At 38.6% G+C, this 14631-nt stretch overlaps 1 protein-coding gene across 1 annotated transcript in view; it reads right to left on the minus strand.

The window, feature by feature from the left end:
• KIAA0232 (KIAA0232 ortholog) overlaps positions 1–10105 on the minus strand; it is a 53686-nt gene extending 43581 nt beyond the window's left edge. The window contains 1 exon segment of the mRNA XM_009328838.1: positions 9601–10105. Coding sequence (XP_009327113.1) covers positions 9601–9831 — 231 coding nt within the window. The 5' untranslated portion in view covers positions 9832–10105.
• Positions 10106–14631: the final 4526 nt, after the last annotated feature.

Below are 14631 nucleotides of genomic sequence, written 5' to 3' on the forward strand. Positions count from 1 at the left end.
CAAACAGCAGTTAAGTATACTTTCAGAGAGCAGCACAAGTTTTCTCCATGTCAAAAACCATGCTACCACAGAATGGAGAGGACTGGGAAACATTCTTTAATGTTAGATAATTACTCCAAATCCAGGTATTACAAGGGAAAGAATTAATCTTAGACTTTTCTGTGAAAAGCCAGAGAACCATCTAGCCACTAGTCACCTCTTTCCTGGTTGCTGTAACTGGAACATTACAATCCTATGCAGTTGGCCTGTAACAGAACAGCTGATAATATATCAGGCCGCATCACTGCTGTAAGTTCAAGGTCCTCAAGGCATTCAAGGACTGATGCTTCCACTATTTGCAGACAAGGAAGAACTTTACCTATCGACACCAATCAATCTGAGTATAAAATCCTGTAAACCCAGTGTCTGTCCATTATAAACTCTTGCTTATTATCCTACCAACTTGAAAGGGCAGTCTATGTGTTGTTCACTAATTAAAAGTTACTCTAGGCTGAAACCAAGCAGAAGAAATTTGATCACACCCACTCACAAGAGCGAGAGAACATGCAAATACTGCATCTGTTGAAATCCTACGTTTGTTGAGCAGGCTGCCTTTAGAGTTTTCCCTTTAAAGTAAAAGCGGAAAAGAAGAAAATTTAGCAAGGCTATAGCTACAGCTATAAAGACATCATTTTACTTGCACATCTTACCTACATGACAAGAAAACAAAGCCAAGAACTCAACAGAAACTGCCACTACAGAGTCCAGATACCTGAAAGGGAGATGTTATGACTGGAAAAGTTATTTCACAGCATTTATAGTTGCTTTCTTGGACTTAGGAATAAAGTTGTGTGGCAAGCATCACAGACCACTGTAATCATCTGATTTCAGAGAATACAGGCAGTGCACACCTATGCTTAGAGACATGCGAGTGTACTGTCACGCAATGACCTACTGTACAAAGCACACTAAGGAGGTATCTCAGCTAGCCCCAGAATCCAAAACGGTACAATTATATCAAATAAATCCTGACTGGTGGGAGGACTAAGCAGCCTGGCACTTGAGCTTATATCTCTGCTTTGCATTATGTAAGCCTTTGTGAGAACACATTCGTAGTCATAACAATAAAAAAGTGATTGTTATTCTTTTTACATGACTCTCAGAGATACACCATAACTAAGCATTAGATGCTATTTAGAAAGTCACAAAAAGGTAATATAGTACTGTTTTAAAAGATAGCTTTGATTACTTAGAGCAGAAGCTAATGATAACATTTTAACTACATTACACAGATGCGCCTACTTCAATAGGATAGTAACTAAGACAGGCACCACAGAGCCTACATAAGTTTGATGTCCTGAAATGGACGTTTCACATATTGGAATAGACATGTTTGCAAAGGAATCAGTATTTCAACATGATCACTCACACTGGTAAAAAGGCAAAAGACAGTTTGAAAGAAGATTTCTCAGGTAACCATAGTCCTTCAGAACAGATACGTTTCTTTTGTACTAACATTATCAGCTGAAGCTGACTACTCTGAAACTTGTACAGTTTGCACAAATACAATGACCCTGAGAGCCTACTGCTGAGCTCCAGTCCCTGCCACCACAACTCTTATCCCTAAAACGGAATACAGGATACAAATGCATCGTCCGTGATACTCCAAATCTACCCCACATCTAACAGTCACCAAGACAGAAATACAGAACAGAACAGCTATTTCGTAATTAACAAGTCAAATGCCAACTAAAAATTAATAAATTTTTAATAAATAAATAAATAAAAATAATAAGCCCCACAGAGACACTGCACCAGTATGAACCTGAGCTGCATTGGTCAGAACCATTAAATGAGCTTTGGCTGGAAGCTCTCGTACTGACAGCAGTTGCAAAGGAACCCAACTGAAACGGCTTCAGCACCTGCAAAACAACTATAGGTGCAGCTGTTCTTCACAAGCCGCTCTACAGGTGCTTTCACAGGACAAAGCCCATGGCGCTGGGGGAATCACAAGTCTGGGAGTTTTCTGAGGCACGCGCCTTTACAGTAAAGCCATTTCAGTCATCTTCCACTACTTAATTAAAAAGGAGTCCACATCCTCCCAATTTTTCTCACCAAGTTATCATTGTATACAAACAATTTCTTTTCCAAAGCTTAAATATGACAGTGTGAGTTATATAGTACTCAGCTAGTCACTCCTGAAGGGGGGGGGGGGGGGGGGGGGGGGGGGGGGGGGGTGCAAGGAGCACAGCTAACTTTTCCTCTATGAACTTTTTAAGTTAGTTATCTGAGCTTTTACAAAAGTTAAACTATATTCTATTAATAAATAAGCTTTATGGGCATATTAACGTGAGGATATAGTACTGTTTACTAAATATGGTAAATCTGCTCTTTCTTCAATTTACATGTTTATGTATGAGAAAAAGAGGGTTTTTATTCCCAACCCTGCAAACATGTACACATTTGAATACTCTAAGGACTTTAAATTAATCATATAAAAAAAGTACAGTCAGAAGTCTTGGTCTCACAGTTCCCCTTCCTACCTAACTATTCTTTTCTTCATACACAAATTTCCACAACTTGAATTTTACATACTTAGTTCAGGTAATGATTAAAAAGTAAGGTCAGAAAATTTTCAAAATTGTTCCTATAGGAATGTTGCACAGCTTAATAAGTAGTAACGCAAATACAGACTAAACCAAAATGTTTTGCATTCAAGAAATTTACTTCTACATGTTGCTGGTGAACTTTGAAACTTAATGACACTTGTGTGCAGCAGTCACACAGCATCACCCTACTATAACTGAACTCTACTCTGCATATTTTAATGCATTAAAAACAAAGGGGTTTGAATGACCCACAGTTATTTCTTAGGGATGATAAAAGAGCAGTTGCAATTACACTAGAACCTGCATTGTCATCTTTTGTTAAATAGGCATACCAGCCAAATTAGTATTTAATACAGGTTTAGTGTAGTACAGAGGACCAAATCCTCAGTTCTCCCCCTATCTTTAGGTTATGGATGAGATTTTCACTTCAAAACAAACACAACAAAACACATCCTCTTTCCCCTAAAATATACAAGTGAAAAACTAAATATCCGTTACTAGAATGTAAATCTAGACATCAGGTCCCTCTACTGGGTTAACATGGGATGGCAGGGAGAACAAACACCTGACATTCGACTGGATCTTGGAACCTAGCAGGTGCATCACAAGTACTGTCAGCAAAAAAGGTGCCGTGTCACCAGCACACGCTAGCCAAATCCAGAAGAGCTGGTAATGATATCTCCATCCCAGTTCAGAGTGATAGGCCAAAAGCATTTCTGGAGATAAAACCACAGAGTAAAGACCTAAAATTTATCGTATGTGAGCTGAGGTCTCTTTTCCATCGCTCTTTTCTTCTCTTGATATAAAAAAGAAAATCACATTTTGGACTTTGAATATGTATGTGCTAATGATGAAAAAGCAAGAAAAAAAATTATGATCAGAGAGTCAGCAGAAGTGTAGCTATCGTTCTGAAGGCTTTTTCTATCCCTCTATGTAAAAAGTTACCTGAATGGAACTATTTCAAATCAGTCTACAAATAATTAGCCTTCCAGAATGAAACCCTCTCTCTTATAAACTGAAAAATCAAAAGAAAAAATCTCTTGCTGGTCACAGAAGAACACGTTTTGCAGTACAACAGCTACTTAATTCTGAGAGTTAAGAAAATATTATCTTTTAAAAAAACTTTTTTAGGATTTTTACTTTTAAGGGTCAGAAAAAAATGTCAACTTCCAAAAATGAGTTGAAAGAAGTAGATCAAAAGCAACAGAAGACACTTCTGATATGTAAAGTAGGCATAACAAATGCATTTAGACCTTCATGCTGCATGACCAAAGGCTTACAAACAAAGCCTTTATCTCACAGAGTGTCTAGTTGTTAGGTTCGGGTTTTGTTTATGTTTTGGTTTTGTTAATAAAGGCTCCATCCCTTCAAAAGGGAGAACAGTCTGCAGGCAAAAAAACCATGACTTGTTATATTCGGAAACAGCTATGCTTACAAATAGTATATAAAAGATACAACGTAGAACACTGATTTTAGAACTGTACAAATAAAGATCAATGAAACAATGTTTCACACAAAATATATTTTAAGGCAATGCCTTCCGCTTCACACAGATTATACTATCTTAATGTAATATTTACTGTATCACAAACTGGTTTGAGAACACATATATCTACAAATGTACCTTTAATTAGCATTTAAATAACAATCAGAAATCTTAAAAGCACCTAGTTGGTTTAGCATTAGGAAACTAAGAGCAAGGCATTCTGATTAAAAATCAATCTACTCTGAAGTCAAAAGGCTGTCTCACAATGTTCAGATCTCCCCCAACAACAATTCTGTGGGTCCCCAAAAGTTAAAGATTTGTCAGTAATTTTATGGGGTTTTGTCCTTAATTTATCCTTTATTCCAAACTAAGAAAATTCAGTAATAAAATGCAAATGATTAAAGCATGTATACTTAACAAACATTCTGCACTTTAGTTACCATCACACAGCTTTTAAATCCATACCAATTTTATGAGGTTTTCCTTAACAGACCAAAAGCATCTAAAAGGTCATCTACCTCAGAACAAAATACCAGTGATTTCCAAACATTTCGAACAGAGACCATTGATAGGCCTCAAATCTTAAAAAACAGAAACAAAACAAACAAAAATCCCAACACACCTAAATAATGAATGCACTATGTTATATAACACGGTTCAACAGATTCCTTTAGCAATTTTGACCATGTAGACACCTAATTTATGTGTAAATCAATTTGAAAATCATGTTCTCTAGAAATTTTGTAAGCAAGAAATGTCTTTGTTTCTAGAAAAAAAAAAAAAAAAGGCAAATCTACCACTGAAGTCCTTACTTGCCTTCTGATATGACAGACCTAAACTAACTAGCCACAAAAAACCTGAACTATTTCTATGAACATCCTGCTGTGTCACAGTAATCAAGGAAAATGTGCAAAGCCAATTCATGTTGTCTTTGTATTCTCTCCTCCATCAGTCAACGCTGGTGAAACATCCCAAAGAACCTCCTCCCTTCCACCCTCTTACACCCTCCCACCAGCAATATCATTGCGGCAAAAAAACAAAGGAGGGGAGAAGGAAATGGGGGGAAAAAAAAAAGTGCACACACTAAAAATGAAGGACTGTTTAAGAACTTTTACATCTTAAGCTTTTAGACTCATTTCCAAAATTAGCAAGTATGGCTTGAATAAGAATTGTGCTATAAATGCCAACGATAATTAAGTTAACTTCAGTACTTGAGTATTTTTTAAAAAACATTTAAAGTGTGTATATTTAGGAGGTGTTACAGTAATTCTTGATAGGTATGTATAACATATGTATAACCACAGCAGCTCTGGAAGATCTTGGTACCGCAATTTACCATAAACAAGATTACTTCCTTGAAAGCTCTCTAGTACTTTGAAACACACCTGCTTATCAATTTTCCCAATATTTTAATAGATATTTCAGTTCAAGCCAATGAGTCAGAATAAAAACTGCGAACATTCCAGTAAAATTTGGTTGCAGTGTATTAGGGTTTTACTTTCACCTATGTTTTCTGTACTGTGTCTCCCTCCACAGCCCCACACACAAGTACGTGCAAAAAGCCCATATCGACTCTCTGAAACTCATCACTTATTGATCTACCATTTTGCGATATTGAGCCTGTGTCCATATAATGATACCCAACAGAGACCACTCTAACTGGACAAGGCATGGAATTAACAGTAATTAAAAAAAAAAAACAACCCTCCCAAAAACCAGACTCACGCACAAAAAACCCAAACAAACAAAAACAAAACAAAGGAAAAAAAAAACCTCAACCCCACACACCAAACCCTTAAACACATGTTATCTTCTATCCACATATCAAACTACTAGATAATATTGGAGGAAGAGAGGTCAAGTGACTAAAGCCGCAGAAGTTTGCGGCAGAATCAAGACCGGAAACCACATATTATATATTACTAACAAACCAGAAGGGAACATGCTGCTTATTCTCAAAAACAACCCTGAAGACCTAGTCAATCAAGACTCCCACATTCTTTTTAAATACTTATTTTAAACATAAACAGAAGTGACTGATAGCACAATAACACTCATATCTTAAACAGCTGGGTATGCCTAGTAAGGTTGGGGATGTTTTTTCATTCATTTTTTATTGTAAATCTTTCTGTACTTACCTGACAGAACCTCAGCCCAGGACTTCAGAGTTCCATTTCCCTGCTACAGTTGATGACACCAGAACACTATAAAGAAAGCACGGAAGGAGGCTCCCTGGAGCAACTAAAACAGTGCTAATGATGTCATCAACATTCTGAGGTGGAAAGATCTTAATGACCATCTTAACTTCAGTTTGTAACATTTCTAATGAAGATTATTTATACAGTATCCATAAGATTAAGACTGCCTAAATTTGTCCTCTTCACCACCACCACCTCCAAAAAAAGCCCATTGCAATGGATTGTTCATATGTGTAACCCCATTCTGAGTGTTCAGAGACCACACATTCCTTTTAACCTGTTCAAAACAGAAGTCATTGCTGTATTTTTGGGAGGAAGTGATGGCTAATCACTCCCCACAGAAACAGAGTTCTAGAAGCAAAGAATCATAGAACAGCCCAGGTTGGAAGGGACCTCGAAAGATCATCTGGTCCACCCTTTCAAGGGAAAGGGAGCCTAGATAAGATTATCTAGCACCCTGTCCTACTGCATCTTTAAAACTTCCAGCAATGGGGGACTCTATCATGTTCCTGAGGAGGTTGTTCCAGTGAATGATTGTTCTCACTATTAAAAAATAAATAAGTAAATAAAAAATTCCTTTCTCATATCAAGATGAAACTTCGCCCAGCGCAACTTGTACCCGTTGTCCCTTGTCTTCTCCAAGTGGCTCTTTGGGAACAGAGAGCCTCCATCCTCTTTGTAGCTGTCCTCTAATATGGGGAGAAATCATTGCAATAAACCCACTATTGAGAACAGTTTTTTCCCTGGAAATTCTGTCGTCTTTCTTGAGAATCAAAGGAATCGTATGGGAGAAAAAATTCCTGAGGTGCCAAGAACCAACTCTTCCACAGGAATTAATTTGAATTAAAGGAGCTCAGGAACTCTCAGTATTTTACTCCTAAATTATTTCTCATTTAGATGTTTAATTGCTGCACTCTTCCCTGATTTCTATTTGTAAACAACACTGGTATTTGTTTTTCCCCTTTGTCTTAACATTGTACCCATCACCAAAACTGGACTGAAACTGCTTATAGGCAAACATATGCTTTAGAGTACAGATTTTCTTGTTTCCGAGTGACTTAACTAAACCAAAATTAATTTTACAATGCCAGGTCATACAAATAACCAGTAGGCAATAAGTAAAACAAAAATAAATAAATAAATAATAAAATAAATAAAAGAACAAGCACACGTGTTTTAAGATTTCCTCAATTCTCCATAGAAGAAATTTGTATTTGCAGTCTTTAAAGACTAAGCTATTTGAGAAAGGAATTAGGTAGCAGTATATTTCACAACATATGCATCCAATCATTATTACAGAATATCATCCCAAAACTAAATTGATATTGGGTCTCAAAACTTAGAAAAACGGTTATTTGAAGCAGAGGGAACAAATCCAATAAAAGTATGTTAGAAGCAGGATCAAACTTGAGGAGGTTGAAAAGAAACTTCCAGCTTCCTCAAATCTCTATGTTGTTCAGAAGACATCCTATATGTTTGTACTACAGCACCCGCTCAGCAACACAGGTTTTGGCTACCCTGGCAGCATGTGGTATTCTTCCCTCTTTGGCTCATTAGGTTCAGACAATCAACTTGGAAAAAGAGCAGACACATCCCTTAAAGCTCCGCTGGCAACCCACAAAGCACCCAGTTAAGGTATCGAAATGAGAAATAAACTGAATGAGGTTTTCGTAATGTAGTTACCCTGCTTCTTGCAAAGCCTAATAAAATGAAAACTCATTTTGGCACTTCAGTCATTTCAAATTATCACAGTAGTGACTTCCCTATGACTATGCTCTAAAATGGACTGAAAAGAAACAAGTCTTCATTTTTCCCCAAAGCCACAGGGCTATCTATAAAGCTCCTCAAATGCTAGTGTGGTTTCAATTTGGTTTCTTTTTTCTGTTCTCACCCCACACCCTCCTTTCAAACAGATTTTCAAACTTTATTCTGTCCCCTTCTAAAATACAGCTATTCATGTCTGACCAAGATCTAAAAAAGTTCACTGTCAAGGTACATTCTAAAGAGTGCTTACAGTGGGTTTTTTTACTTATTATTATTAATCATGAGGTTGTTCCTGGTGACTTCCACTGCTGCCAGATAAACTTTTGAACAAAAATTACTTTTGCATTTAAAGTTTTCTGGTTTGCACAATGGAAGCATGAAGGCTTTTATGCACATTAGTGGTTGCTAAGAGTTCAGAAACTGGCAGCATCTGACATGAATTTTTTTCTGCTTCAGCTACATTTACATCTATTCCACAATACTCTGCCCTGCTCTTGCTGGATTTTTAAAAAGGTAAACTAGAAAACAATGAAAGTTCTGAAGCAGTTAGGTAGCAATGTGTGAAGTATAACCAAAACAGCAGCAACAAAAAAGAACTAATAATTAAGCCCCCACGTTAAGAGGTATTTGCTTTCCTTCCTTCCCACTGTAATCACAGCCACCTTGTAAGACAAAGTCTATGATCAACAGCATCCTCATCCCTTCTTGAAAACACCAGAACTTCCCTGGAGTTTATATCCAGAAAACTCCACTACTGAAAGTATTTTGATATAGGTTGATGATGCAGAGAAATTAAAATTTAAAAAAATAAAAAAGAAAGAAAAAAAAGAGGTGAAACCAGGACTGAAAAGTGTGTTCTAGGGACGTATAAAATCCATAGCAAGAAAGGCACAAGGAAACAGTAATAGAGTTGTACCTATCTATCTGATACAGAGCTTCACTTTTCTCCCCCTGCCCTTTTTGAATTATAGCCATGTATAGCGACTCACTGTTCCACAACTCTTTTGCATGCCTTTTATCACGATTCAGCATTAACATTCTTTTAGAAGAGATTAATAATGTATGTGCAATAATGTATTTTAACTACTTGAATACTAAAAAAAAAAAAGTCTTTTTTTTTTTTATTCTTTACTGAAAATAGAACAAGATGAAATCCATGAGGAGAAGTGATGGGGAGTCTACAAACTACTGTGAAGCAGGCCAATTTGACACACAGTTTACAAGAATTACATTAGTTTACTAATGTTCCAATATTAAATTAACCTTATAATTACAAGTACTGAAGGTCTGCATTTATGATACAGAACATTCCAGTGTTAATAATTCTGATATCAATTGTAGTAATGTGAAAATTTTGTTTAATGTAATCGCTCAAACAGCAAACTAACTACATTAATCTCAATTCACCCACCAAATTTGATCCCCATGTGGTTTATACCCCCCTTCCACCCACACACTGAAAGACAACCGCCCCCCCATCTGAGCCATACCCGTGTATAATACACAAAACATAACTGATACAAAAACTCACTTTCACTGGACAACATCTAAAATATGTAAATACCTGTTCCTGCAGGTCGTAGTCATAGCTATCATGCAGCAGAAGACTGAGGACATACCGAGTATAAATCATGGCATCAATGCCACACTTCTCTAGCTCTTGTCCCAGCCAGGTCTGCACTGGACCCAAAGCATGTAGCAGAGACATTTCAGAAACAGATACAGGGCCTGGATAAGAGCTTGAGGAGCTTTCAGATGGCAAACCATCCACAACAACTGTACAGATAGGGCGCATGAATCTAGGTGGTTGGCATCCTTATACGTGAAGCATTTTCTGTAGTTGATATTCCGTCGATATCTGGAGGTGATTTTCACTCCAGTAAATAGGAGGGAGGCTTGACTTCTAGGACAATCATTTATATTTCCTGGCAGTTAGCCGTCTAGGGATGAACATCACTCTTCAGGCATGACCAGTGAATAAACTAAATCCTAATAGCAAACACATATGTAGATGTGTTTTTCTACCTTAATTTCACATTGAGGCCAGATGCAAGTCCCCAGCAGGACCTATAAAGAGGAAAAAATGATAAGTTGTGATAATATGTATCCATACATGAATAATATTAAACAGTGAAAAAAACACCCAATGTAGAAAGCAGTCATTTACATACTGCTTAATCCACATATATAGTACACCTATTCAGTGTCATTTTGAAGAGTAACAGGAATTATTCCAAGTTTAAAGGTGACTTTTAGAAAAGGTACTTTTTAATGCAGGAAGAGAGACTCTTTCATCAAAGACTTCACAACTAATCCGTTGATTGAAATATATGTTTGACCTAGCTTTACGGGAAAGTTGAGATCTTATTATTTTCACTATCAGCTGAAAAAAAACCACTTTGATTAAAAAAAAAATCTATGTTAGTTTGCATAAAGACTGACTGTATATTTTGCATCACTAGAAGACAATATAATCCTACTGGTTTGCAGTGATTTCCCTTTCTGGAAAAGAAAAAAAGTGCCTTGTTTATAAAACACTGAATTTATGAAATTCATCTGGCCAGGAGTTTCATAAATCCTACCACTAAATAGTTGCTATCTTCAGACTTTGGGTTTTGGGGTTTTTTTTTTTTAGTTTCAATATTTGCCTTGCCTCAGGACAGCAAAGCATTTTATCATCCAAAATCTATCCTCATAAAAATATAAATCTCTGGAATAACTTAAAAAATTTGAGCAAAACATAATTTATCAGTGCCAGAATTAACATTTAACCCTCTTTACAGAAAGCATACGCCAGTCTTACCTGAGAGCTTACACTCTAAACCATATAAGACAAACCACCCTAAGGCTTATACCACCCACAATCCCAAATCAATATCGATAAGCAAGAGGCAGGAGGTGCAAGCACCACACACATAGGCATTTTGCCCTCTAACCCAGAAGAAGCCAGTCCAAAAAAGGCATTTTTGGACTGATATGCCGATCAACCACATGCCAATCTGGCATTTGTGTAGGCCTTCTCTCTCCTCTCCAGTTTCTCATCAACAGAAAACAAAGCTCAAATCCTAGCAGGAAAGATCCATTCACTGAAAGGAAACAAAGACTAAAGGATCTAAGCAAAATCTACTGGTTTGTTTCAACCCCACTGCAAGATGACCAACATACTCAAAACAGACGTCACCTAATATAACTATTTCAACTATATACTGTATGCAGCATTTTGCATGGGCAGCATGTGTTGTGTGGCGAAACAAAGTTGAAAGGTTACAGTTGATACCTATGTCCACACAACAAAAGATTGTAGTTTTTAGGAGCTTTCTTTGCATCACCACCCAGGTACAACTGTATTTTCCAGATCTTTACTGAGTCAATTGCGACATCGTCAAAAAGAAACCTGTTATAATCAGTTGCTACAGAGCTGACAAAACTCTGCTCTACACTACACTTACTTCTCTGATGGCAATGTTCATTTTGAGAAAGTAGCACAAGAGTATTCAGTCTTTGCCAGTAACAGGTTTGTATTAGACAGAATCTCTTAAGTAAGCACAAATAACAGTAGGTAGAAACATCCTGCAAAGGGCCTGGAGGTTACTGCTTCATCACGTAATTAGAGAACAGAAACTATGAGAAAAGTCTAATATTGTAACGAAGATACTCCAAATCGAGAGCCACAAGTCCAAACTCTTATGCAGTCTATATTCTTAATTGTTGAAGAACAACATTCCACTCAAACATCTATTTTGTCCTTCTCCTGTTGGTACTCCACATCACAGCATGTGATGAACACTCTCCCTAAGTCAATGCCACAATCCCAGTCAGCCCCCTAAACCCCATGTTTCAAAGATCTCGGAACACTGACACTCGATTTGTCTTTTTTGAGACACAGAGCAGAACTACCTGAATGTTCAGGAAATCAACAACTTTGACAGAGTTGACAAAGTTACACTGGAAAGGGGAATTATGAAAGGGTGAATGGAGAGGAAAATTGGGGGGGAAAAAGTGAGAAAGTGACCAAACGAGAAATTAGTTTATTCTAATTCAGCAGGTCTCCCATAATCTTTTCTTTTACTAAGTGTACAGAGAATGGAGAGGGACAGCAACCACACATTCCAAGTAGTCTTTGGTTTGCAAAGATACCATCAAAAACAGTCAAGAGAGGTTGGACGGAGAGCGCTTGGTTAAGGTGATCACATTTTTCATTGAAGGTTTTGAGTATCCAATATAGCAAAGCAATGGGCTTCTGGAAATTGAGTTACTTCAATCAAAAGTGACTGCATCAGCAGACAACAGAAGAGCTATAGATGTCACCTACCTAAACTTCTGTAAGGCCTTTAACACAGTCCCACACAGCATCCTTGCCGCTAAATTGCAGAGATATGGATTTGATGGATGTACTATTAGATGGATAAGGAATTGGCTGGATGGCCATGTCCAAAGAGTTACAGTCAATGGCTCAATGTCCAAGTGGAAACCAGTAATGAGTGGTGTCACTCTAAGGTCCATACTAGGACCAACACCATTTAATACCTTCATCAATGACATAGTGGGATTGAGCGCACCCTCCGCAAGTTCGCAGGTGACACCAAGCTGAGTGGTGCAATGGATTTGCACCCTTGAGGGAAGGGTTGTCATCCAGAGGGACCTTGACAGGCTTGAGGAGTGGGCCCATGTGAACCTCATTAAGTTCAACAAGGCCAAGTGCAAGGTTCCTGCACATGGGTCAAAGCAATCCCCAGTATCAATTCAGATCGGAGGATGAATGGATTGAGAGCAGCCTGGCAGAGAAGGACTTGGGGATACTGGTAGATGAAAAATTGGACATGAGCCAGAGCTTGCAGCCCAGAAAGCCAATCGCATCCTGGGCTGCACAAAAAGAAGCGTGGCCAGCAGGTCAAGGGAGGAGATTCTCCCCCTCTACTCCACTCTCGTGAGATCCTACCTGGAGTACTGCATCCAGCTCTGGGGTCCCCAGTAGAAGACAGACATGGACCTGTTACAGCGAATTCAGAGGAGGGCCACAAAAATCATCACAGGGATGGAATACCTCTCCTATGAAGAAAGGTTGAGAGAGCTGGGGTTGTTCAGCCTGGAGAAGAGAAGGCTTCGGGGATAGTTTATTGCAGCCTTTCAATACTTAAAGAGGGCTTATAAGAAAGATGGGGACAGACTTTTTATGAGGGCCTGTAGTGACAGGACAAGGGACAATGGTTTTAAACTGAAAGAGGGTAGATTTAGATTAGATATAAGGAAGACTTTTATTACAATGAAGGTGGTGAGACACTGGAACAGCTTGTCCAGAGAAGTTGTGGATGACCTATTTGAAGTGTTCAAGGTCAGGCTGGACAGGGCTTTGAGCAACCTGATCTAGTGAAAGATGTCCCTGCCCAGAGTAGGGGGGGTTGGACTAGATGATCTTTAAAGGTTCCTTCCAACACAAACCATTCTATGATTCTATGATATAGCAAAGCAAAGGGCTTCTGGATACTGAGTCACTTCAATCAAAACGTAGACACATGGTTTAGATCCTTAGCACCTAGTAAGGACTGAGTTTATGCTTCAGTTTTTCCCTGAATGTGGTGATATGTGGCCTCTCTTTTCTACGTTAATACTTACTTTCATGAGGCATTTGAGAAATTCAGTTCTTGAGATCTAGGCTGACAAAATCTGATTTACTTTGGCTGACCAGTTAAAGCGTGTCTTGGTTTTTTTAGATGGGGAGGAGAGGAGAGAGACAGCAAGAGAGAGACAGGTTATCACAGGAATTAAGAAGCTCTGGAGCCCTCAGCATAAGAAAGACACGGACCTGTTGGAGCGGGTCCAGAAGAGGGCCACGAAAATGATCACGGGGGTGGAACACCTCTGATCAGAAAGGCTGAGAGAGTTGGGGTTGTTCGGCCTAGAGAAGAGAAGGCTTCGGGGAGACCTTATTGCAGCCTATCAGCACTTAAAGGAGGCTTATAAGAAAGACAGCGGCAAACTTTTTAGCAGGGCCTGTTGCGACGGGACAAGGGGGAATGGCTTTAAATTAAAGGGTAGTAGATTGAGACTAGATATAAGGAAGAAATTTTTTACGCTGAGGGTGGTGAAACACTGGCACAGGTTGCCCAGAGAGGTGGTGGATGCTCCATCCCTGGAAACATTCCAGGTCAGGTTGGACGGGGCTCTGAGAAACCTGATCTAGAACCACAGAATCTAGTTGAAGATGTCACTGCGCATGGCGGGGGGTTGGAGTAGATGACCTTTAAAGGTCCCTTCCAACCCAAACTATTCTATGATTCTAAGAAATGAGACAACAACAAAATTTCTATGATGTTCAAATATTATAGTCCACCTTTTTTGAATATCATAGAATCATAAAGGTCAGAAAAGACCTCTAAGATCATCGAGTCCAACCGTCAACCCAACACCACCATGCCCACTAAACCATGTCCCTAAGCGCCTCATCTACCCGTCTTTTAAATACTTCCAGGGATGGTGCCTCACCCACTCCCCGGGCCAGCCTGTTCCAATGTTTAACTACTCTTTCAGTAAAGACATTTTGCCTAACATCCAATCTAAACCTCCCCTGGCACAACTTGAGGCCATTTCCTCTCGT

The sequence above is a fragment of the Pygoscelis adeliae genome, unplaced genomic scaffold (genome assembly GCF_000699105.1).
Source record: "Pygoscelis adeliae isolate BGI_AS28 unplaced genomic scaffold, ASM69910v1 Scaffold66, whole genome shotgun sequence".
NCBI classification, from domain to species: Eukaryota; Metazoa; Chordata; class Aves; order Sphenisciformes; family Spheniscidae; genus Pygoscelis; species Pygoscelis adeliae.